The sequence below is a fragment of the Miscanthus floridulus genome, chromosome 3 (assembly GCF_019320115.1).
Source record: "Miscanthus floridulus cultivar M001 chromosome 3, ASM1932011v1, whole genome shotgun sequence".
NCBI lineage: Eukaryota > Viridiplantae > Streptophyta > Magnoliopsida > Poales > Poaceae > Miscanthus > Miscanthus floridulus.
In genome coordinates, this window is record NC_089582.1 from 90,460,590 (window position 1) to 90,487,449 (window position 26,860).

At 47.6% G+C, this 26,860-nt stretch overlaps 2 protein-coding genes across 2 annotated transcripts; one reads left to right on the top strand and one right to left on the bottom strand.

Moving 5' to 3' along the window:
- Positions 1-4,646: 4,646 nt before the first annotated feature.
- LOC136546100 (pathogen-associated molecular patterns-induced protein A70-like) lies at positions 4,647-5,767 on the top strand. The gene has a single exon (XM_066538075.1). It carries the CDS (start codon positions 4,885-4,887, stop codon positions 5,512-5,514), a length of 630 nt encoding a protein of 209 aa, XP_066394172.1. The 5' UTR covers positions 4,647-4,884; the 3' UTR covers positions 5,515-5,767.
- A 16,918-nt stretch (positions 5,768-22,685) lies between these two features.
- On the bottom strand, positions 22,686-22,991 carry LOC136544032 (uncharacterized). Its single transcript, XM_066536318.1, has one exon. It carries the CDS (start codon positions 22,989-22,991, stop codon positions 22,686-22,688), a length of 306 nt encoding a protein of 101 aa, XP_066392415.1.
- Between the last annotated feature and the right edge of the window lie 3,869 nt (positions 22,992-26,860).

The following is a 26,860-nucleotide window of genomic DNA, read 5'->3' on the forward strand; positions in this document are numbered from 1 at the left end:
GTACAGTGGTTTTGACTTGTGAGCCTTGCCTTGCTTTTCTCCGCACGTCTCCTGGTTCCTACCGAGCAGGCATCCCCAGTCGGATGGCTCCAGTCGGCTCTGAGTGCGCCGGTCGGAGAAGAGCGGTGAGCAGGGTTCTTGTGATCCCCGGTCAGAGATGCGGGGTCGAAGTCGGAAGTAGTGTTTTAGGCCAGGCCTTCCGATCGGAGAGGTCGTCTTGTGGCGGCTGGAGTCGAAGCAAACGCTTTGGTTGGAGAGGTGGGCCGAAGCAGTCGACGAGCGGGTGTTGTTCCTCTTTGGCCAAACCTTCCGGTCGATGACTGGGCCGCCCTTCCGGCCTGTCGTTTCAGACTATTGGACGCTTCTTTCGAAGTTCCCATCCATGATTGGTACTTGCATGTTCTCCCAACGAGCATAGACCTCATACAAGCATGCTTCCCTACTAACACATTTGGAAGCCTAGTCGGGAAAATTGTCTTTGACTTCAATGACATGCACACATGCTTTCACCTGAGAGAAATGGAGATGAATCTAATTCGCACGTGGTGCCTGTAAGTCCTTGTCCTCCATTACATGGCTGTGATCCAGCAAGGCATGATCCAGCAAGGGCATTTAGGTTCTATGTCACTAATCATCAGGGAAGGCATGATCCAGCAAGGAAGGAAAAGCTGGCTATAAAAACACTATGTGCGGTAAGTGTAACTTACTTCTTTAGTACTTCATTACATGGCTGTCAAAAGCATTACTTAGCATTTTCATATGCAAAACACATAGTGCCCCAAGCAGAAGCCTGGGAGTCTACATTGTGGATACTATATATGTTCTATGATCAGTAACACCGGTGCCTACAGGAGACACCCCTTAAGGGTAAGTTTGAACCTCTTCACCTGTAGTATAAAAACTTCGTACATGGTATGAAATACTAAACCGAAACTTGCTCTCTTATAGTGGAAAGAAGAGAAAGGAATGAAAAGAGACCCATACAACGATGACCAACTCTTAGAGCTCGTCGGCGACCTTTGCAATTTCATATTGGACCAGATTGTACATGTCAAAGACGCCTACCATGACCGAGAGTCTGATTTAGGTAGAAACCCTCAGTACCAAAACCTTCGTGAGACTGAAAGGCTAGCTCTAGGACGTTGATAACAATGTGTATGGAATTTATATATTTAATGATGGATTGTATATATTCTTCTGAATTGGACTTGTAATTGCAGTTTATATAATACTCTTGTGCTTGTAGTCTAAGGGGTTCGGAACGCTGGTCGCGGGGCGTTCGGCAATGCGAACGCGGTTCGAAACGTTGGTCGCAGGGCGTTCGGCAACACGAACGCAGTTCGGAACGCTGGTCGCGGGGCGTTCGGCAACGCGAACGCTGGATGGAATACACGGAAACAAACAGTGTTCTGGTCGAATTTAAATTATAAATTTGATTTTTTTTTGTTGGAAAACGTACTGTAGGGGTGGTTCTAGATTGAACCGCCCCTACAAACAGGCATTATAGAGGTGGCTAGTACTACAGCCGCCCCTACAAATCGATTTATAGGGGCGGCTGGTACTACAGCCGCCCCTATAAATCGATTTGTTGGGGCGGCCTGAGAACCGCCCCTATAAATACATGATTTGTAGAGACGGTTCGGTAGGGGCGGCTGGCTAAACCGCCCCTACAAAGTATTACGAGCCGTCCCTAAAAATGGTTTATGTAGTAGTGCTATGCTGATAGAATACAACGCTCACAATGACTTTGCAGGGTTCTTATGAAACTTAATTGTAATTGATCTACCACTCCCCCCAATTCAAAACATGTCATTTAGATCATTCACAAATTTATTCAAAGTGAGACTTTGACAAACAAATTTGCGATAAATATGGCATTTCAAATAAAGGTAATTAAATATTTTTAAAGAACTTTTTATGATGTAACATAAGTATTATATTATCAATCTCTATAGTTTTTTACCACACACAAGATCCGAGGTGCTATCTCGGGATTGTAATCCATGTTGAAGCTTGGATAAAAAAGGGAGGGTGCTAAGTGATGTGCTAGGCAAGCTGATGTGCTGACGGACTATGCTAGCTGACTAAGTATTCAATCTTCTTTGGTGGTGTGCTAGGTAGGTGCTGCTCGGAACTTCATGGGCTGGATCAGTTCTACGACACTCTTAGCTCCACCCTTGTTAGGGAAGAATAAAGTCCATTCTAACTCCTAAGATATTAATGTAGTCTGATTTACCATCTCGTACTCTAAAACTAGATATTTTACATCCGAAACTCTTAAAACCATCTAAATTATCTTTCTGTCGTGGTTTGAAGTGGTTTTGAAGACGTTTTGCCTTTTTTTAGTAAAAAAACATTCAAGTAAATACTTGGTTTTTAAACCATAGAAATTTCTTCTAAGTTTTTTAAGTAAATACTTGCTAGTCAATTTGATCTACAATTGACAAGGAGAGAAAGTTTATCAGTAATTTAAGGTGGAACATGCCAGTCTTTGCCTAGACAGTTCCAAATATGCCGCTTCGGGAGAAGCCATACGGGAAAATCGACTCAATAGACGACACACGAAGAAATCAGCTGTTAGGGACAGTAAAGCTTATGGATCGTGATTGATTTTATGTTGATAAGTACAATGTCCGCAGATGTAAGTGAAATCATCAGCTAGGTTGATATTACCAATATGAATCATTGAGCCGATGAATCTTACGAGAATTGATATAACATGCGAACAAATCGACTGTCTAGTATGAATAGATCTACAGACGTTTTGAATCTAATCTGTTACCATCAACAGTGAGGTTCGACTGGATCGATGGCAGCTATGATGATAATAACAAACTAAAACCTTAGAATCCGTAAAACCATCTATACACTGACGGGCTTTCCGAAAGACACGTTATATGTGTGAAAGCTCGAGCGAATTGGCTGAAATAGCCGATTCGGGTGAAAATGGACTACAACATGTGAACAATCGACTATTTAACACAGACAAACCTATGAACTTATCAGACTTAACCTGCTATCTCTAATAGTGGGGTTCGACCGGATCGACGCAGTCGTGATAAAGACAACAAATCAAACCTTTAAAGTAAACGGATCTATTCACGTTTAACAGAATCATGCAGACACACTGTAGGCGTTAGAGCATAGGCGATCGGCTATTTAGCCGATGCAGACATAGCAAACAGTTAAGGTCATGCCTGGTCAAAAGCAAACCTACCAGCTAGCATCCTCCGATCTAGAGTACTAACAGTAGGGGTCGATCGGATCGATACAGCCATGATAGTGAGCTACAGACCAGATTCAACTAGCTAGTAAACCTCCTCAAGATCAGACATGCCCTGACCGCGTACTATGCACGATCAAGATCGAAGTAGAACAGCCGATAAAACGTAACCCGTCGCTTAAAGTAAGGACCATTGCAATATAATAAAATAAACGAGGGGTTAAAGGGATGTGAGGCCGATCTAGATCGATCTCGATCGGGTAAGTTGATGTTGCTGAAAAAACTAATGACAATAAGAACATCAGCAAGATCGGTAACTTTATGAATCTACCCGAAGGACGCTACCCTTAGATGGAGCCGATAACTTGACCTTAATCTAATTCGAGCAATGGAGGTCGACCAGATTGATGCAGCCATACTTGAACCAGATAAGAGTCGATAACTAGCTTATACTAGAGTTCGCAGTGGAGGTCGAACTTATCCGATGCAGCCGTACAAACAGAGGTATAAGCCATGACGGTACTTACAGACAAGCCGGAGGTCGGGCGGACCGATGCAGCCCTGCTTGTTGAAGAACTCGCCGGAATCTACTCTACTCCTACTCCTAAGGGTTGGCACGAAGCCGAAAAAAATTAACTTATATTGATTGATTGGATGATCTTTTTTACAATAGCCGGGGTCTAATATTTATACCCGGAACCTAAGCATGAATCCTACTTAAGTACGACTCATTACAATCTCTGGCATAAGATAAAACATTCCTAATTTAAGATAACTTAGACCCTAATATTTCCCTTTTTGTAGAGTCCGACATGTTTTTTCCGACACCAACCGTAGCTTTTGTCGTTATCTGCTGGTGTCATCTGAAGAGAGCCGATTTCAGTGCTGCATTTGAATTAGCTGATATCGATCCTTATGCAATCGATCCCTTGATGACACGATCTTAGAAGCTTCAAGTTTCCGCATTTTTCTTCCCAAATTTTGGTGTAAGCAATACTAAGCATGGCACTAATAATATTAATACTAGCTAAACGGACGTGCAGTAGTGCTGCTTGATGGCCAAGTCTCAGGTGACGTGAAGCTGCCTTGCAGTTGGTTGTTTGCTTGTCTATATAGACATCCAGCCACGCACGCACGAATCTACACACCACACCCAGTCAGTACAGAGAATGCTCAAGCGACAACGTCGGTTGAGGACCGTGACGATGTCGCATGACGGTGACGACACACAAGAGCAACATCCTCGAAAGCTATTGTTCGTTGTACTACTATTAGCAATGGGATGAGATGAGAGACGTGAGGGCACGCAATTTACTACGGAGTTGCGGCAGTACATTGCGTGGTGGACTAGTGTCTCTCGAGGCGTGGTGAACATGCATGCATGGGACATCAGACACCATTGCATACTCGGAACTCGGAAGGTTCATGGGAACTACTGACATTGGTTGCCTCACGCTACGCTACGCTATATATACTCCCCCACCCGCGCGTCCGCCACGGCCACACCACCATTGCCCATCCATCAACTAACTATTCAACTCGGAGCGCAAAGTTTTTTGGGGGTAATTCGAAGCAGAGCCAGCACCGCCCAGGAGAAGCGCGCGCGCGAAGTAGAGAGGGTGCGCGATCCAGTTGGTGCCCGGCCGGCCGGCCAGCCGCAGATGATGGCGGCGGAGTGGTGGTGGGCGCCGCTGCCGGCGTGGCTGAGCTCCAGCGCGTTATGGTTCCTCCTCGTCAACGCGGTCGTCGCCGCCGTCGCCGTCCTCTCCGGGGCACGCCCGCCGCTGCCGTCTCCACGACGAGGGTCCGGGGTCACGCCGAGGGCCTCCTCCGCGGTGCTGCAGCGCCTCCGCTCCTTCTCCATCTTCTCCTTCCCCTCCGCCTGCTTCAACACCACGCCGTTCCCGCACCCTGACGCCGCCACCACAGCAACCGCCAGCGCCGAAACACAGGAGCCGGCGACGACCAAGCCGTCCCCCCGCGCGCTCCCACTCCCGCCATCGCCGCTGTCGTCGTCGGGGCGCGCGCCGGGGGCAGACGACGACGAGCCCAGCGGGATGAGCATGGACGAGGCCTACGCGCCGGCGCTGGAGGCGCGCCGGCGGCCGGACCGGGAGAGGGAGGAGGAGGCCAGGAGGTCCGAGGTGGACGCCAAGGCCGAGGAGTTCATCCGCGGCTTCAAGGAGGATCTGCGCCAGCAGCGCCTCAACTCCATCTTCAACTACACCCAGATGCTCAAGCAGCGCGCGCTCGGCGGCGGCGCCGGCCGCCGGCCGCCAGATCAGCTTTGAGTCACGTGATCGATTTATTCATTTAAGAGATTGGTCACCGTTTTTAGGGAGACCAAATCAGTTTTGAGTTGATATTCTAGCGTTCTGTACAAAGGGCTGCTTTCAACACATTGTATAGTTCGAACATATTGTTTGCATGTTTTTTTTTCTTCTTTTTTCGCATTTGCACACATGCTAATATTTTATTGTACCCACATGTCGTTTGTTCTTTGAAAGAGGTGAGTAATAAATAAGAATACATGTGCCAATCCAATATTTTAGTTTATCTATGTGCCATGAGTTCCGTCAATACTTACATGATCGTCACAACACGAAATGCATGGTACAAATAATACCAACTTTTGCAAAACAGTATCAAATAATACGAGTGCCCTGCAATGGAAAATGCTTATATTCATTATCTCCGTGTCGAAAAGAAAAAAGAATCGTGATTTTCTTTAAAGAAAGAATTGTTCTTTTCTTGTATGGGAGGTTTAAGTTGTGACCTTTTTTCATCACCCATACTGATGTTCAGAACAGCCAACATTGGATGAAGAGAAATTGGCCAGCATGACGCCTAGTTTGGTAGCATATGCCGCAAAAAGGTTACAAGCCACCTATTAGATGCTCAGCTTTGTGTACAAATTGTTATAAAATTTATAAAAAATTCGATGCCTCCTTAATGTCTTAAAACCACCACACGCGAACATGTCTATACTATATAAAAAACAAATTTTAGCAACGGAACGAATTTTTTGTAGGGGCAGCTGGTGATAGAGCCACCCCTACAGTGGCGTGCTCGGGAGCCCAGACACCAGCCGCCCCTACAAATGGAACATCAGGGGCGGCTGGTGATACGAGCCGCCCCTACAAATGGGTTTGATTTTTAGGAGCAGCTCACTCACCAGCCGCCCCCAATGTTTCAATTTATATGGGTGGCTGGTGATTGAGCCGCTACAAATGGCCACGTATTATTACCTGCTATTTGTAGGGGCGACTCAATCATCTGCCGCCTCTACAAATGACCTACATATAAAACAGCTGCAACACCTTCTTTCTCCTCGGGTCATTCACTCCAACCCATGAAAGAAAGATGGGGATGCCTTGGGCACCACCCAAAAATTGCTCTACTAAGGGGGAAGGTTTTAGTCTCAAATACTTTGGTGGAGAGGCTGTAGAAGGTAAGGTAAGAAATGCTATTCCACACTTTTTTGAAGTTTTAATGGTTGGTTAGTGAGTAATTAAAGTTTTGTTTTTCTCTCTCTTCTATGGTGCTTGAGCTACTTATGAAGCAAATTAGAGCTAAGTTTTAAATGTACTAGGATAAATTAGGAAGGGGAACAAGATCATACCCTTATTTGGTCCATGTTTCTTGATTTTAGTGAACAATTAGTTAGTTTTATGCATGTTTCATGTGCATATAGATCTAGATCTAGGGTTTGGTTTTTTTATTAATTTTGTTTTTGTAAATTTATGTTTGATAAAATTGAACTAGGGTTTGTATGAAAGATAATGAGTAAAGTATAATTGTTGCTAATTGTTATCTTTGAAATTGTTTATTGTAATCAATAAATATGTATTTTAATTATTTATGAATAAATGGGCCATTAATTAATTTTCCTCTACCATGGTGTGTTTGTATACTTCATGTAATTATATTAGATTTATATTCATATATATCTAAAGTATATACAATTATTCTCAAGTAATTATTAATTTTATTCATTTATATATATATATATCTGAATAAGTAGTCCTTTAATGTTTGTTTTGTTGTTGTTGTAAAAGATAGAGTATAGGAACTCTTAGATGTATGGTTCGTTAAGGTTTAAGGTAAGTTTTCGTGAAGAGGTGGATAAATTTATTGAAGCCGCAAAGAAGCATGCAACGACATTGAAAGAGAATAATGATACAATTATTTGTCCCTGTAAAGATTACAAGAATCCTATGACATGGACAGATGTGACTATCATCAGATCATATTTGATTATGCGAGGATTTATTAAGGGCTACACAGTGTGAATTCATCATGGTGAAACAGTTATCGTTAACGATGAGGATGAGGAGGAATACGACGACGAAACCATAGAATTCCTATCATAATATTCAGTAGAGCTTGATGCACGAATGGATTTCGAGTTTGGCAATGAACAAGGTGGTGATGCTGGTGGTTGGGATGGTTACGACGAAGGTGGTGCCAATAATGATGGTGGAGCACGTGTCAGGGATGAAGATAATTTGGAGGATATGATTCAAGCCCTTGGACCAGAGATTTTACCAAATAGCCCGAAAAGTCTAGAAAATTTAGAAAGGGTGACAAAAGCATCGAAGGAGACTGTGTATGGTGTTGAAAAGGGCTATTCGACATATTGAACATTGCTACGTTTTGTGCTTGAGCTGCTCATCCTGAAGGCTAAGTACGATTTGTCAGACTGTAGTTTCAATGATCTATTGCATCTCCTGTCATGGGTGCTTCCACAACCAAACTCAGTTCCCACCAACACATACCAAGCGAAGAAGATCATAAGTCCATTGACAATGGGGGTTGAAAAAATCCATGCATGCCCCAACCACTGTATACTTTTTCGTGGCGAAATGTTCAAGTCCCTGGATAAATGTCCCTGGTGTGGGGCCAGTCAGTACAAGAACAATGACCTTTATGGTGGGGATGAAGCCTCCATAGGGAAAAAGAGGAATAAGAAGGGTACAAAAAAGGTGGTATAAGAATCTCAGCCCCTAGAGGACACTCCATTAGGCAAAGATGCAAAGCAGAAAAGAATTCCTGCCTTGGTAATGTGGTACCTGCCATTGACCGACCGCTTGAGACGTATCTTCCTAAACCCTAAAGAAGCTGCACTCATGACATGGTGGGATGATGAGCACAAGGTGGATGATGATAAGATTACACACCTGGCTGATTGTAGTCAGTGGGAAAGGTTTGATGAGAAGCACAAAGAATTCAGCGATGACCCAAGGAATGTACGGTTTGGCTTGAGCACCGATGGAATGAATCCCTTCAATGAGAGGATGAGCGACCACAACACATGGCCAGTGATCTTGACCATGTACAACATCCCAACATGGTTGTGTTAGAAGAGAAAGTACCTTCTCCTCACTATTCTTATTTTTTGCCCTAAATAACCGGGCATTGATATAGACGTGTTCCTCGAGCCTTTGATGAAAGAAATGGAGAGGCTATGGAGGCATGGGGAGCAGATGTACGATGCGTTCCGAAAGGAGGACTTTATATGTAGAGCAATATTATTTGTTACTACCAATAATTACCCTGTGATGTTTGCATTGTCTGGATAGATCAAAGGAAAGACGGGATGCTTGGTTTGCTTGGATGGTACTACATGGGTGTACCTGGATGCATCCAAGAAGATAGTTTACCTAAGGAACCAACGCTTCTTAAAGACAAATCACAAGTACCGCAGCAAATTGTTCTTTAGACTTTATGACAACGCCCTAGAGATTAAACCCCCTCTAGAGAGACGTCATAACAGAGAACACGTGTATAGAATGGTGAAAAACATACACGTCGTCTATAGAAAGAAGAATCCAGATGGGACGAACAGAGATAGAAGCACACCTCCTGTCAAAGGCGTACCTTTCAAGAAACAAATGATCTTCTTTCAGTATCTGCCTTATTGGCCAGACTTGGAGGTCCCCCATGCCATTGATGCTATGCACATGCAGAAGAATGTCTTTGAGAGTCTCATTGCTACCTTGATGGACACAAGCAAGTCAAAGGATGGTCTGAAAGCACAGAAAGACATGGTACAGCTAAACGTGATGCCATAGCTTCACCCGGCACCTGAGGCTAATGGAGAATACACTCTGCCCGTGGCGTGCTTCAACCTAACACCAGACGAGAAGAAAGCTATATGCACTTTCTTGAGGGGGGTCAAAGTCCCGACTGGGTTTTCAACAAATGTGAAGAAGCTAGTCTCAATGAAGGACTTGTCAATAATACACTACAAGGCTCATGATTGCCATGTGATGCTGACAGTGTTTCTACCTATTGCAAATCAGGGCTATAAAGTTAGAGTTCTTGAAAATGGTCATCACCTGCATGTGCTACTTATTTTCGAAGATCTCATAGAAGACGATTAGCAAGCAACAGCTGAGTGACCTACATGAATTTGTGGTGGAGACACAAAACCAACTGGAGGTGTGTTTACCTCCTGCTTTTTTTATATAATGCCACATCTCATGATTTACATGGTTCATTAGATATAGGCGCTGGGCCCTTGCTACTTGCATGAAATGTGGTCCTATGAGCGGTTCATGTTGGTTCTAAGTTGATACATGCATAATCGAGCATACCTAGAGAGCTCCATGATAGAGGGTTATAGTACTGAAGAAGTCGTCGAGTGCTGTCAAGAGTACCTAAAAGTATAGAAAGGGATTGGTAAATCCGATTCTCATCACAAGGGTAGGCTAGCTGGGAAGGGCACCAGTGGTAGAAAAGTGTTCATCGACCATGATTATAAAGAGGTGAGTCAGGTACATTACAATGTCTTGCAGAATACACAACTGATGCAACCGTACATTGATGAACACTTGGATATCATTATGGCAGAGAGAAATGGCCGTTCGGATGATTAGGTCATGAAACAACACAAGCAATGACTAACTACAAGGTTGAAGGACCAAAACATACCGCCTAGAGAAACCATAGACTCTATTACCATCAGTAGGTTAGCGGAGGGGCCATCAAGACAAGCGACATCTTGGAATGCTTATGACATCAATGGGTATACGTACTATACCCACGCAAAGGATAGTTAATATGCGAACCAAAACAGCGGTGTTCGAATAGAGGCTCTCGATGGATTGGGGCGAAAGATCCAATACTTTGACATCATTGAAGAGATATGAGAACTTGACTATGAAAGGGATATAACGGTGGCCCTATTCCGATGCCTCTGGATCAAACAACACCAACTGAACGAGATTGGATTGAGAGTCCTGGACCTCAAGAATCTAGGCTACTAAGATGACCCTTGGGTGCTCGCTTCATGTGTCGCACAAGTTTTCTATATGTCTGACCCACAAAGTAACCTCCCCCCGAAAAAAAGACAAAGCATGTGGCTGCCTCCGAGAAACATCACATTATTGGAGTTGATGGCGTGGATGATGTTGAAGCTTACAATAACTATGATGAGATGCCTCTATTCACAGACTTTTCTAAAAAGATTAGTGTTGTGGAAAAGAACCTACCCAAAGACATATTGCCATGGGAACAAAAATGTGTCAAGGGGAAAGTCGTTACAGCGGGCTAGCTAGTTGTTGGACGTGGAGTGTTTGTGTAAGTGTGTGTTTGTAAGACTTCATTTATGCCTGCGTGTGAGACTATATATTTATGTATGTGTGTAAGACTACATACTTTTGTATGTGTGTGACTACATTTATGTATGTGTGTGAGACTACCCTTTGCAACATCCAAATGAATCTATTTGAACATCCACTCTATTACTACTAAAACTTTATGAAATCACTTAACACTTTATGAAATAAAGAAATGACCAAAATAAAAGTAAGAGATCTTAACGAGTTATACAACTTTTATATTCATCACCTTTACCATTGAAATCATTTTCTAAAATCATTGTTCATCATGAACAGTTGTGATTTTCCTTTTTAATCTCTGGGTAAAATTTGTAACTAGTCTTTCTCCCTCATACTAACTCCAAATGTGATGGTTTTTTCCTAAAATTTTCTAAAATCAGGCCCTATCAAGTTACTGTATTGATTTGGTCATTCTTTTCGTTTGACAAAGTTTGAGCACATCAAATTTTCAAATTTTAAAAAATGACAAGTTCAAACGAGATTTTCAACCATTAAATAATTTCAGCTGAAAAGTGATGAATACCAAAGTTGTATAACTCATCGAGATATACAACTTTTATTTTGGTCATTTCTTCATCTGACAAAGTGATAGTACACATTGTTCACAAAGCAACATATCTCTCATATAGTTCATGAAACTATGAGTCATGTGTGAATTTATGAACAATATTTACTAATACTTTATCACATGAATAAATAACCAAAATAAAAGTTGTATATAGTGATGAGTTCAACAACTTTTATGTTCACGACTTTTATAGTTCAAAGCATTTAAGGTTTCAAAATCTTTTTTGAAGTTGCCATTTATTGAAATTCAAAAATTTAACTATTCAAATTTTGTCAAATGAAAATATGACCAAAATAAAAGTTGTAGATAGTGATGTGTTCAACAACTTCTATGCTCATGACTTTCTTATTTGAAACCATTTAAGGTTTCAAAATCTTATTTTAAGTTGACATTTATTGAAATTCAAAATTTGAACTATTCAAATTTGGTCAAATGAAAATATGACCAAAATATAAGTTGTACATCTTGATGAGTTCTACAACTTTGATGTTTACAAAATTTTTATTTGAGGTCATTTAGTGTCCTAAAATTTTCTTTGTTGTTTTAAAATTTAAATTTTAAAATTTTAAAATATTATTTTTGTAAAGAAGAAAATATAAAATTATATCTGTATATATATATCATGAAATTGTTTATATTTATCTTTATCTATACATATATAGAATAATCAAAAAAGTATTATATAAATTTTCATTGTTTTCTTTATATATAAATTATAAAATTATTAATTAAAATAAATTAAAAAATATTTGTAGGGGCGGCTTACTCAGGAACCGCTCCTACAAATCGATTTGTAGGTGTGGCTGGATCAGGAACCACCCCTAAAAATCGATTTGTAGGAACGGCTGGCTCAGGAACCGCCCCTAGAAATGACCTGCGCGGGAGGCCGAAATGACTTGGGCGCTTTCTTCCTCTCGGACGTCGTCAGTCTGCCGATTTTTTTCTCCGCCACCCCCATTGCCGCCGCCGTCGTCTCCGTGGCCTACAACCGCCTTCTCTGACCTACTCCATCCTCCGCCTACAACCACCGCCGTCTCCGTTCCCCAACCGCCGCCTTTCCACAGGCCACCGAGGCTAGGGTTTGAGCTCCGACAGCTCGGCCGCGTGTGCTCTATCTGGTGTCCCCGCCATCGGTGCTCCCTCTCTGACCTTGACCACCAAACTCATCGACGTCGATGCGGGGGTCGCTCTCGGGTGCTCCTCCACCGCCACCATCTCTGTTCCCCAACCGCCGCCTTTCCGCAGGTCGCCGGGGCTAGGGTTTAAGCTCCGCCGGCTCGACCGCGTGCTCTAGCTGGTATCCCGCCACCGGCGCTCCCTCTTTGACCTTGACCACCGAACTCACCGACGTCGATGCAGGGGTCGCTCTCGGGCGCTCCTCCACCGCCGCTGCCTCACTCATCGTCCGCTGTCGCCATCCGTCTCGAAGGTCAGTGCAGCTCATCTCCTTCGTTGCAGTAGTTTGTATGATAAGGATCTGTGCTGCGTTTGCGTTTGGATTGTGGAGGATATCTGTACTTTGTTGTTCTTCTGCTCCTGCTCGATGGCAACATAGTATGTTTGTATGATAAGGATCTATGCTGCGTTTGTGTTCAGATTGTGGTATTTATTTGAGCATACAACATCAGGAACTAAATGTCCATTTTTATAGTATCATACAACATGCAAAGATCTAGATCCAACACTGGTATTTATTTGAGCATAGATACAAATAAGAATTGGTTGTAATATATATCTTTATTATTTAAAAGCAAGCCACAATCATGTCCATGGAGACAACAATAAAGATGGAAACCTTTTAACCAACATAGATATTCATACTTCATCTATTCCAATGTTCCTAGCCATTCACATTTGCAATTGTATCCAACAAAATGACTCCTTGTGATGGCATTTAGCAATTTTTCTTATATAATGCTAGTGTGTAGTGACTGTTGCAACTACTACTACTCCTCCTCCTCCTACCACTACTCCTACAAGTACTCCTCCTGCTCCTACTACTACTCCTCTGTTTTTGTTGCTTATATACTGCTGGTGTGTAGTGGTTGCTGCTGCTGCTACTACTACAACTCCTCCTCCTACCACTACTCCTACTACTCCTCCTACTACTCCTATCACTACTCCTACTACTACTCCTCTTACTACTCCTATTACTCCTCCTCCCTGTACTTGCTACTCCTACTGCTGCTCTTCTTTCAGTGATGCTCCTACTACTACTCCTAAGTGGCTGCTGCTCTTACTCTACTACTACCACCCTACTGCTGCACTTACTCTACTCTACTACCTTCTACTTACTACTACTACTTGCTACAGCTTGTAAATTTTGCTAAAGCTTTAGCTGTGTTACCTCTGCTAACACTTTGACCTGTCGTAGATACAGGTCCCTTCCTGAAACTCAGAAAAGATGACGTTCGACTGTCCACGACATCTCACTAGACAAGATGGAGTAGAGGAAAGGAGAGCAGAGGCAATAGCCACTAGAGATGGAATCACGATGCCTTTACTCCACAACCTCAAGACACAACCACGACTACCAAGCCTAAGAGGAAACGAAGGGATAGAAAAGGAAATCTATATCCAGATAAGGCATGCTATGTGATAATGGAGGTCAGGGCCAGCACGGGAGATCCTTGAGCCGAAGGAATTAAGAGGACTGATTCTATAATGCGATCGAGGCCATAGTAAGAGATAAATTGAACCCAGCAATCCCTAACTAGAAAGAGGTACCAGAGAATAAAAAGAATGAACTATGGGATAGGCAGCTTGAAGCTCAAATTTAGATTTCTGGAGGGTAAGCAAGAACTTGTAAAAAATGCTTTCAGGATGATGGGAGAGTTATTCCGATGTTGGAGGTTGGAGCTCAACATGAAGTATATCCAAAAGGGGTTAACTCCCTTCGACGAGTTCGACAAAATAACTCCTAGTCAATGGGAGGAGCTCATGGCTCAAAAGACTTCACCGGAGGCATTAGACCTCAGTGCCCGTAACACCTGAGCTGGCGAAGAGGAACAAACACTTACCATCATCTAGGCCCCGGTGGCTACTATGCCAAGGAAGAGCAAGTTTAGGAAGATGGACGAAGAGGCCGTAGCTATTGGGAATATCGATGTGACAAATTTGAAGGTACGCTCAAGGAATTGGATATATGGAGGAGTACAGAATCATCCGGCGGTAATCTTAAGTTTGATAAGCCGGAGATCCAAGAGGTACTATCAAGGATACTGAAATATGTTGAAGACAAGGAGAAGGGCTCATTCAATCCTTCTAAGAGAGAGGGACGAGCTTAGCCTTGGCTTGGGAAACAAGGAGCACACAGACCACACCAGGGGGCTAGGGAAAAGGACGACCTGGAAGCAAGGATTCGAAGAGGACAGGCACATGTACAAGAAACATGGCAGAGACCGGGAGACTAATCTTGATCTCCAAGTGAAGGCTCTAGTTGCGAAGGCGCTGGAGGAGCAAGGACTGCCTACAGAGCCATGGATATTAGTGACGTCCACTGCAGCCACAACCCCCGTCGATCGCATACGAGAACCAACTAGCTGCACCTTGGTGTTTCTCAGCGGCCGGCAGAACACTATGATGGAGGTGGCAACAGGTGTGGCACATCCTCCTGGTGGCTTACACCACAATAATAAGATACCACGGGACTACACTAGGGTCGAGGTGCATACCGTGAAGCCTGAGTTCAAGCAGTGGAGGTTAGACTATGCAACTCCCGAGGGGCTGGTGTTACTTGGAGACATTATGGGGTAGTTCATCCTCAAGCACAAATGGGACATTATATTGACTACTTCTTCACTGCCTCCCCCTCTCCCAAATTTGGACCAAGTTGTTGAGGTCGGAGAGATATTTTCACCATCTCGTGATGCCGGTGCAGAATGTGACTAACTAGTAAATATTTATAGTTTTGCTGTACGTTGTGATCGGAGGTGGCCTAGCACTCAATGACACAGGGTTTATACTAGATCAGGCAATGTGCCCTACGTCTAGTTTGGGTCAGTCAGTGACTTTATTCCTAATCCCAGGTGCTCGAAGTTTGCAGTGGGGTTATAAATGAGAAGGAGAAAGATGGGGTGTATAAGAGGTCCGATCGGCTCTGGTCGGAAGAGCCAAGAGCGACAGGAGCTATGCTATGAGCTAAGTGTTCAAGCGTGTGCTTGGGGTGCGAACCCGGTGGTTCTGTGGTTGTGAGCTAGTGAACTTGATCGGTGCTTATTATCTTCAAGAAGGGCTCTCCTTTTTTGGAGGAGGCGCATCCCCTTTTATAGATAAAGGGGATGGCTTTATAAGTGAGAGGGTGAGGGTACATATGCTACCGAGCCTTGTTGCCCACGCCGGCTGGTACAAGATAATGGTAGGCATCTACAACACTGTTGATGTCACTGTAGAATGTCAGATGCATGTGGGAGGTCGTGCTGCCTTTTTCAGGGATGGTAGACATTGGTACTAGTAAATACTGCTTGATGCCTAGAGGCATATGAGGAGTCTCACCACGTTCACCCAGTACAATAAATCCTGGCGCCCATAACGCTATCGATGCCTAGAGGCACGTAGGGGGGGCTTACCGTATGGGAGTCTTAGTGGCGCCTATAATACTATAGAAGGAGATGTCAACGCCTACAATATTGTTTATCTAAGGGTGGCTGTAGAGTACTGTTCCGTGCAGGGTATGGTCCCTGGTACAGTGGTTTTGACTTGTGAGCCTTGCCTTGCTTTTCTCTGCACATCTCCTAATTCCTACCGAGCTGGTGTCCCCAGTCGGATGGCTCCAGTCGGCTCTGAGTGCGCTAGTTGGAGAAGAGCGGTGAGCAGGTTCCTGGTCGGAGACGTGGGATCGGAGTCGGAAGTAGTGTTTTGGGCCAGGCCATTCGATCGGAGAGGCCATCCAGTGGCGACTAGAGTCAAAGCGAACGCTCTGGTCGGAGAGGTGGGCCAAAGTAGCTGACGAGTGGGCGCTGTTCCTCTTTGGGCAGATCTTCCGGTCAGTGACTGGGCCACCCTTCCAGCCTATTATTTTAGACTATTGGGCTAGCCCATGAGTTACGTTCTATCGGCCTAGGCCGAGCCTTGGCGTGGAAGCCGGTCCCCGAGGGACTCTGGGTTTATGAACCCGACAAGAGCCCTCGAGCCCCTGGGTGATTCAGGCAGAATCATCTGGGGTATTTTTGTCTTGCTGGTGGGTGCGCGTGAGCGCACCCGTGGCTATAGCCCCCGAGCCTCCGGGAGGTTCGGGCAGAACCATCTAGGTGGTTTCCTATGTTATCAATGGGGGAGTTTTTATTTTGAGATAGAGTTTTGTCGCCCAAGGTGTCATTGTGCAGCCAAGGCGGTTTTTAGTTTGTTTTGAGAGATTGGGTGAGAGGGAGCTTATGGATCCTGGCGTCGGTGCGCGCCATGGGATCGAGCCGAGGGAGTCAGTCAAGGGTTTTCGGACGAGACAGAGCTCACTAATCCTAGGCAGTCGATGCATGCCATGGGATCGAGCAGAGGGAGTCAGTCTTGGAAGAGATAGAGCTCACTGATCCTGGCATCGATGTGCACTGTGGGATTCGAGCAGAGGGAGTTCAGTCTTGGATGAGATAGAGCTCACTGATCTTGGCGTCGGTGCACACCAGTGGGATCAAGCGAGGGAGTCAGTCTTGGACTAGATAGAGCTCACTGATCCTAGGCGTTGATGTGCACTAGTGGGATCGAGCGAGGGAGTCAGTCTTGGATGAGACAGAGCTCATAAATCCTGGCGTCGATGCGCTGCCATGGGATCGAGCGAGGATAGTTAGTTTTGGATGAGACAGAGCTCACTGATCCTGGTGACGATACGCGCCGTGGGATCGAGCGAGGGAGTCAGTCTTGGATAAGACAGAGCTCACTAATCCTGGTGTCGATGCGTGCCGTGGGATCGAGTGAGGGAGTCAGTCTTGGACAAGACAGAGCTCATTGATCCTGACGTCGGTGCGTGCCATGGGATCGAGCGAGGGAGTTAGTCTTGGATGAGACAGAGCTCACTGATATTGGCATTGGTGCGCACCATGGGATCGAACGAGGGAGTTAGTCTTGGATGAGACAGAGCTCACTGATCCTAGCATCGATGTGCGCCGTGGGATCGAGTGAGGGAGTTAGTCTTGGACGAGACATAGCTCACTGATCCTGGCATCGATGTGTGCTGTGGGATCAAGTGAGGGAGTTAGTTTTGGACAAGATAGAGCTCACTGATCCTAGCATCAATGCATGTTGTGGGATTGAGCAAGTCGGAGTCGTGTCTTGGATGAGACAGAGCTCACTGATACTAGCATTGTTGCGTGCCGTGGGATCGAGCGAGTCGGAGTCATGTCTTGGACGAGATAGAGCTCACTGATCCTGGCGTCGTTGCATGTCGTGGGATCGAGTGAGTCAGAGTCGTGTCTTGGACAAGATAGATCTCACTGATCCTGGTATCGTTGTGCGCCGTGGGATTGAGCGAGTCGAGGTCGTGGGGCGAGATCGCGGTCGCAGACTCGGTGTTTGGAGCACAGTCAGAAGTGTAGCCAGATGGGGCAAGATCGGGGTCGCAAACCTAGGTTTTTGGAGCGTAGTTGGAAGGGGTGAGTTCGGGGTCACAGTCCCAGGCTTTTTGTCTTGAGCCCCCGAGCCCTGTTGGGCCTTAGTAGGGGTCGGTGTGAGTTGTGTGCGTTACCCCGTCCTCGGTTCCTCACAACCGGAGGGGCTGAGTTTTGTCGCTTGTCCCGATCGCTCGGGCTCGAGTGATGCGCTCGGTGAGTTCTCTAACGGGTGTGATCGAGTGGAATTCAGGTCCGTTGTTTATGATGGGGTCAGCATAGCCCTCTTGTGACAATCCACTACTCCTTTACCTACAACCCGACAGATGTCTAGGTCATTTCAAAGACTGACCCAGGTGGCCTAACGGCCTCTCCTCGATGGAGATTCTATGGGTTTGGCAAGAGGTTTAGGATCGAACAAGAAGGTTGAGATGACCTAATTTGCCAGACCAGGCGAGGGCCACACGGGGCTCATCTACGTTTTTCTCCCCTGGTTCTATTGGTTGCTCATGTCGAATGAGGCAACCGCCGCTTCATGACGCAACACGGAATGTTGTGATGCATTTCGCTGCACGTGCGATGCTTAGTTCCCGAGCCCCCGGGCGGTTTAGGGCCCGAATCATCTGGGAGGTTCAGGTATATGGAATGAATGCGCTTATGGATGTATGAAATGATTGTAAGGAAATAGAGGGGGTTGGTAGTGCTCACCTTGATGGCTTGAGTGACGGGGTTCGGAGAGCTTCAGTCGGAAATGTCCGACCGGGACCTGCGCTCATCGATTGTGGGTGAGCCCTTGTGTGAACAGTTTTTGTATTAATGAACACATGCTCACCTTGATGACCTGAGTGACAGGGTTTGGAGAGCTTCAGTCAGAAATGTCTGACCGGGACCCTGCGCTCGTCATTCGTGGGTGAGCCCCTATGTGATCAGTTTTTGTATTATGAACACATGCTCATCTTGATGACCTAAGTGACGGGGTTCGGAGAGCTTTAGTTAGAAATGTCCGACCGAGACCCGCGCTCGTCGTTCGTGGGTGAGCCCCTGTGTGATTAGTTTTTGTATTAATGAACACATCAGTCCTGTTCTCTGTGACAAAATCACTATCCGTTCTTTGTTTTTATCCTAGCGTAGCTATTGTTTTTGTCCTTTCTTTTTCACACCTACCCATTAGTTCCATAGGCTGCAGCTTTTTTAAGAGCCTGGGCATGACCCACGGGGCTCGGCTGCTCATAGCTGTAGGTCATGGCGGGGTGCGCTCGGTTAGGAGTGAGAACAAAATTACATAGGACAGTTAAAGGAAAGGAAATGTGCTTCCATTCGGGGAAATTTTTGCTTACCATGTAATAAAAATAGAGGTAATATTCGATATTATGCCCTTATGTAGCCCCCGAGCGACCTGGGCTAAAACTGTTCAGGCCGGGGCGCTTTTTAGGAGTAAGTGTTGACTAAAAAAGCGGTAATACCAAATTTTAGGAGAAAATGACGTAGCTGTTCAATGTTCCAAGTGTTGGTGAGAGCTTTGTCGTTGTTGTCCTCCAGTCGGTAGGTGCCCAGTAGGATTACTTCGGTCACCATATAGGGTCCTTCCCATGGTGAAGAGAATTTGCGTTTTTCCTTTGTTGATTGGGTCCTCTGGAGTACGAGGTTGCCGACTTCGAGGATTCTCCCCCTGATCTTTCTTTTGTGGTACTTGCGGAGAGTTTGCTAATAGCGAGCGGAGCAGATGACGATCGTCTCACGGGCTTCCTCGAGTAGGTCGACTACATCTTGCTGAGCCTCCTGCTGCTCGGTCGTGGTCGAAAGTCTTCACTCTTAGGGCACCGTGGTCAAGGTCGAAGGGCAGCACTGCCTCAACTCCATAAGCCAGGAAGAAAGGCAGTGAACCCTATGGATCGATTCGGGGTCATTCGTAGGCTCCAGAGGATTGTTGGGACCTCTGCCACCCATCGTCTGATGTATTTGTTGCGTCTGTTGAAGATGCATGACTTGAGTCCTTGGAGGACCATGCCATTGGTGCGCTTGACCTAACCATTGGTTCGTGGATGTTCGACCGAGGCCTAGTCGATCCTGATGTCGTATCCATCACTAAAGTCTAGGAACTTCTTTCTAGTGAAGTTGGTTCCGTGGTCAGTGATGATATAGTTAGGAACGCCGAACCGATAGATAATGTTGAGGAAGAATTTGACCGCCTCTTCCAAGCGGATGTTTGTGATGGGCTTGGCCTCTATCCACTTGGTGAATTTGTCAACTGCTATGAGTAGGTGACTGAAACCGCCTGGGCCCTTTTTGAGGGGTCCCACCATGTCGAGGCCCTAGACCGCGAATGGCCAGGTGATGGGGATGGTTTGGAGTTCCTCTGTCGGTAGATGTGTTTATCGAGCGTAGAACTGGCATCCTTCACATCTGTGGATGACCTCCTCTGCATCTCATAGTGTGGTGGGCCAGTAAAAACCTTGATGAAAGGCTTTTCTGACCAGCGACCCTGGGGCCATGTGATGTCCACAAATTCCAGCGTGGACCTCGAGGAGGAGCTGCTTCCCCTGGTTGGTGGGGATACACTTCATGAGTACCCCTAACGGACTCCGTTTGTAGAGTTCATCACCGAGCGCGATGAAGGTCTTGGCGCATCGAGCGATCCATCGGGCTTTAGTCCTTTCGGGTGGGAGAACCTCCTTGAGGAGGTAGACGAGTAGTGGTACTCGCCAATCAGTTTGATCGAGTGCCAATACAGCGACGTTTGCGGGTGACATCGTCATAGAGGTACTGGGATCGATGCCCCTGAGCGCTGGCTTGGCATCGGGGTCAGAGCCCCTAAGCGCCGGCTGGGCATCGGGGTGAGTCTGGATCAGACTTTCTAGGATGTGGGTGGATGGCTTGTGGGCGTCGTTGATGAAGACTCCACTTGAGGATGGATCCCACCTAGCGGCCAATTTTGCAAGGAAATCGATGGCATCGTTGTCCCTTCGAGGGACATGATGTAGTTCGATCCCCTAGAATTTGTCCTTGAGCTTGCGCACCTCTTAGCCATACACTGCCATGAGGGGGCTTTTGAAGGAAGACTCCTTCATGACCTGATCGACGACCAGTTCTGAGTCGCCGCGAATGTAGAGTCACGTAGTGCCGAGTTCGATAGTGATGCGTAGTCCATTGATAAGGGCCTCGTATTCTGTGGCATTGTTTGAAGCTGAAAAATGGAGGTAGATGGCATAGCGGAGCCTACTTCCGTCCAAGGAGATCAGAACCACTCTGGCCCCTGAGCTAGGTGCCATTATGGACCCGTCGAAGTACATTGTCCAGTACTCATGGGTGACGTCCAGGGTCGGTAGCTAGACCTCCGTCCATTCGGTGACAAAATCCACGAGAGCCTAAGACTTGATAGCGGTATGAGGGGTATACCTGATGTCATGGCAAATGAGTTTGAGTGCCCACTTGGAGATCTGCCCTATGGCATCATAGTTGCGGATGATGTCTCCAAGTGGGTATGAAGTGACAACTGCAACTTTGTGATCAGTGAAGTAGTGCAGGAGCTTCCTAGTCACCATTAGAACGGTGTATAGGAGTTTTTGCACCTAGGGGTACCAAACCTTGGGGTCGGTGAGTACCTCCCTGATGAAGTATACGGGTTGATGTACCTTGAGCTGGTGTCCTGGCTCCTCCCTTTCGACGACCAGGGCGGCACTAACCACGTGGTTGCTTGCCGCGATGTAGAGGAGGAGGGGTTCTCCCCGTTTGGGAGCAATGAGGATTGGGGCCGATGTCAGGGACACTTTGAGGATTTCTAGAGCCTGCTGGGCCTCCTCAGTCCAAACGAAGTCATCCATCTTTTTGAGGAGCTTATAGAGCGGCATCCCCCGTTCATCGAGCTAGGAGATGAAGCGGCTTAGGGTAGCCGGACAGCCAGTGAGCCTTTGTACGCTGTTGACATTGTGTATGGGGCCCATGTTGGAGATGGCCATGATCTTTTCGGGGTTGGCCTCAATGCTGTGTTCGGACATGATGTATCCAAGCAGCTTCCCCTTTGGAACCCTAAAACACATTTCTCGGGGTTCAGCTTGATGTTGAACCTTCAGAGGTTCGTGAATGTCATGGCCAGGTCACTATGTCATCAACATAGACGGTAATTGTTGGTTTTGGTCACTTGACTTGATTAGGCTGATCGAGTGGGTCAATTTGGTCAATGAAGCATTGCTGCATGCACCTTTGGTAGGTGGCACCAGCGTTCTTTAGGCCGAAAGGCATAGTTACATAGTAGTACGAACCATATGGGGTGATGAACGAGGTTACGAGCTGATCGAATTCTTTCATCGCTGATCTAGTGATAGCCTGAGTAGGCATCCAGAAAGGAGAGGATCTTGCAACCCAAGGTGGAGTCAACTATCTGGTCTATGCACGGCAAAGGAAAGTGATCCTTTGGGCACGCCTTGGTGAGCCCAGTATAATCAACACACATTCTCCACTTCCTAGTCTTCTTTTTGACAAGAACGGGATTGGTGAGCTAGTTGGAGTGGAATACCTCTCTGATGAATCCTATGGCCAAGAGCTTGGTGATCTCTTCACCTATGGCCCTACGCCTCTCGTCGTCGAAGCAACGCAGACGCTGCTTGGTGGGCTTTGAGCCCTGGGATAAGGCACAACGTGTGCTCGGCGATCTCCTACGGTATCCCCGGCATGTCAGAGGGTTGCCATGCAAAGACATCATGATTGTTGCGTAGGAAGTTGATGAGATCACATTCCTATTTGGTCGAGAGCTGGGTCCTGATCCGAACCATCTTGGTTGGGTTGGCGGCGTCGATTCCCAACACCTTGGCTTGTTCGAGTGGACGGAAGGCCATCGAGGAAGTTGGTTTGTTGCAGTCTGGGACTACCAGAGCCGATGACTCCTCGAGCTGTGGGAGCTTGGACGAGTTGACGACCGTGGTAGCGAGCTCGTAGTGCTCGCGGTCGCACGCGAGGGCGTGCGAAAAGGCGCTACTCACGGTGATGACACCGTTTGGTCCCAGCATCTTTAGCTTGAGGTAGGTGTAGTTGGGGATCACCATGAATCTTGCGTAGCATGGCCGCCCTAAGATGGCGTGGTAGGACCCTAGAAAGTCCACCACCTCGAAGGTGAGGATCTCCGAGCGGAAGTTGGCCTAGCTGCCGAACATGATAGATAGATTGATCTGTCCGAGTGGGTATGCCTATGCTCCTGGGATTACCCCGTGAAAGGGGGAGCCCGCCAGGCGGAGCTCCGATCGGGGGATGCACATGGCATCGAGGGTGTCGACGTATAGGATGTTGAGGCAGCTGCCTCCGTCCATCAGCACCTTAGTAAGGCGCTTCTTGTGGGCGATGGGGTCGATGACAAGCGGATAGCGTCCTGGTCTCGCGACATGGGAGGGATGATCCCTCTGATCGAAGGTGATCGGAGATTCCGGACAGCTAAGGAAGGAGGGGATGGCCGTCTCGGCGGCACATGCCTCTCTATAGCGAACCTTGTGCTATCGCTTGGACCAGATGACATCGGACCCGCCGAAGATTATGATGCATTCATTAGCGTCGGGGAAAACGTCCCTGTCCTTGCCTACCGTCCCTCCTTTTTTAGCCACAGCCTCCTTGCTGTCTCCCTCCTTTGGCCCACTGGTCAGTCGGAGGAAACGTTTGAGGAGCTCATAGTCCTTGTAGAGATGTTTGACGGGGTAGGCGTGGTTGGTGCATGGGTTGTCCATGAGTTTGTTGAAGTGGTCAGGCAGCCCTTGTTGAGGCTGCTTACCCATGCGACCAGCCACGGCTACCATCGTGGTGTTGTCCAATTGGCGCCAATCCTTTTTGTTCTTCTTGCCCCTCTGCGTGGTGGGGCCCTCGTCTGGGTCCGCGCGCTTGGCCTTGCCTTTGTCCTGGCCTCCGCCGAAGACTGCTCCGACTGCCTCCTCGCCAGAGGTGAGGTTAGTGGCGACGTCGAGCAGGTCACAGGTGGTATGGGGTTTTAGGCAGCCAAGCTTGTGGATCAGGGACTCGCAGTTTGTCCCGAAGAGGAATGCGCTGATGATGTTTGCGTCGACAACATCAGGGAGGGAGTTGCATCATTGGGAAAACATGCAGATGTAATCCTGCAGGGACTCGCTGGGCTCCTACTGATAGCTCTTGAGGTCCTAGGAGTTTCTAGGATGGACATATGTCCCCTGGAAATTCCCGACGAAGACCCTCTTGAGATCCGCCTAGTTGTGGACGCTGTCGTGCGGGAGGAATTCAAGCCATGCCCAAACATGTTCCCCCACGCAAATGGGAATATACTGAATGATGAAATAGTCATTATCCACTCATCCGACCCGATAGGCGAGCCGGAAGTCTTCGAGCCAAATGCCTGGGTTTGTCTCCCCGGTGTATTTGGCAATGTTGGTGGGTGGCTGGAATCGCTGCGGGAACAGTGCTCTCTAGATACATCGGCTAAAGGCCTGTGGTCCTAGGCCCTCAGGGCTGGGGCTCCGGTAATCTGGCCAGCGACTACGCCTAGGGCGTGTTTCACCGCTCCCCTTGAGGGTTTAGCCAGGATCCGTGTCGCCTGCCGCCGTATGCTGGACGTCATGATCGTGTTAGGCCCGATGCTAGTTGCCGATGATGCTACGAGCGTCCTGGTGCAGATCGGGCCGCTCAAGTACTGGTGGTTCGCGTGGGGCAGGCGCTAGGCCGGACCATGGTGGGTCTGGCGCCCCCTGAGCCGTGCCTGATGGCTATAGCAGTGAGTGAATGGAGCGATCCGTCTGGCGCATCCCTGTTCCTCCGGTGGGGAGAGTGGGTCGGAGTCGCAACGCGGAGCTTTCTGCCTATTGGACAACAATGGCTTCTATTAGAACCTGGAGGTTCCGGTAGATTGCCTGCTCCTGGGGGTCGATGGGCTCGGGAACGCCGCGTAAAAGCATTGCCGCAACAGCGATGTTCTGGTCCACCCGGGCAAATTGGGGGAGATCATTTCCCTCGTTCATGATGTCGTGTTGGACCTAACGGGCGTGACCATGAATGCCACTCATCGAGCCACGTGCATGGGGCAGAACGTGCTGTACCAACTGCGCCGGCACAGGCGGTGGCTGGCTCTACCGCCATTGTCGTAATTCCTCGGCGTGTGCTTGGGCAGACACAAGGGCCCCCGCATGTGGGTCCAGAGGGGTGTGAGTCTACGCAGACTCCACAACCACGGGTGGCTATCCTAGAGCCTCCGCCATAGCGCACTCCTGGGATGGATGGTGGTGGGGTGCCACATCGTCGATGCTAGAACCGTCGCTCTCGCCCTCGCCATCCGGGAGTTTGGTAGGAGCGTAGCCTACCATTCCCACAAATTCGGATGTGAGGGGGGATGACACCAGCATCCTTCAGAGCCCCCGAGCGTACGCATCCGCAGAGGATGCGAGGCCATAGAGGAATCGATCGTACAGTGTTTGTGGTGTGGGCAATACAGTCCCTCCGGGTGATCGTTGGGAGACAGTAAGGAAAGAGTAAATAATAGTACACATATTGCTTACAGCGGGGTTTGAGCAGAGAGTTTGCTCAGAAAGAAGCGCAGATGCCACATCGTCGAAGCCATGCGTCCCAAAGTCGATGGAGGGCGCCCCTCCGACGGGTGCTAGGACGTGAGCCTCCTCGTGGAGGTGTAGCACGTCGAGCCGATCGGTGATGAAGTCTGGGCTTTTGAAGAGGAAGGCCTAGGATGGCTCGAAGACAGGTGGAACCCGCATCCCAGCGGGTGAGAGTGCGGGAAACTCCAGCAAGCCAAAGCGAATCGTATCGCCCGAGCCCGCCATGGCAAGGGTGGCAGAAAAGTGGGCCATCTGATGACCAAAAAGTGTTGAACGTACAACATCTTCCCCACGGACGACGCCAACTGTCGGTGCAGAATGTGACCAACTAGTAAATATTTGTAGTTTTGTCCGTACGTTGTGATTGGAGGTGGCCTAGCACTTAATGACATAGGGTTTATACTGGTTCAGGCAACAGGCCCTACGTCCAGTTTGGGTCGGTCAGTGACTTTATTTCAGAGCCTAGGTGCTTGAAGTTTGTAGTGGGGTTACAAACAAGAAGGAGAAAGATGGGGTGTATAAGAGGTCCGATCGACTCCGGTCGGAAGAGCCAAGAGCGATAGGAGCTACGCTATGAGCTAAGTGTTCAAGCGTGTGGTTGGGGTGTGAACCCTGGCAGTTCTGTGGTTGTGAGCTAGTGAACTTAATCGGTGCTTGTTATCTTCAAGAAGGGCTCTCCTTTTTTGGAGGAGGCGCATCCCCTTTTATAGATAAAGGGGATGGCTTTACAAGTAAGAGGGTGAGGGTACGTATGCTACCAAGCCTTGTTGCCCACGCTAGTGCGTACAAGATAATGGTAGGCACCTACAACACTGTTGATGTCACTGTAGAATGTCAGATGCATGTGGGAGGTCGTGCTGCCTTCTTTAGGGATGGTAGACGTCGGTACCTGTAAATACTGCTTGATGCCTAGAGGCATGTGAGGAGTCTCACCACGTTCACCCAGTACGGTAAATCCCGGCGCCCATAACGCTATCGATGCCTAGAGGCACGTGGGGGGGGGGGGGCTTACCATATGGGAGTCTTAGCGGCGCCTGCAATACTGTAGAAGGAGATATCGGCACCTACAATACTGTTTGTTTCAGGGTGGCTGTAGAGTACTATTCCATGCAGGGTATGGTCCCGGGTACAGTGGTTTTGACTTGTGAGCCTTGCCTTGCTTTTCTCCGCACGTCTCCTGGTTCCTACCGAGCAGGCATCCCCGATCGGATGGCTCCAGTCGGCTCTGAGTGCGCCGGTCGGAGAAGAGCTGGTGAGCAGGGTTCTTGTGATCCCCGGTCAGAGATGCAGGGGTCGAAGTCGGAAGTAGTGTTTTAGGCCAGGCCTTCCGATCGGAAGAGGTCGTCTTGTGGCGGCTG

Coding starts and splice junctions, on each gene's coding strand:
- LOC136546100 (XM_066538075.1), top strand. CDS start 4,885: ATGATGGCGGCGGAGTGGTGGTGGGCGCCGCTGCCGGCGTGGCTGAGC.
- LOC136544032 (XM_066536318.1), bottom strand. CDS start 22,991: ATGGTGATCCCCAACTACACCTACCTCAAGCTAAAGATGCTGGGACCA.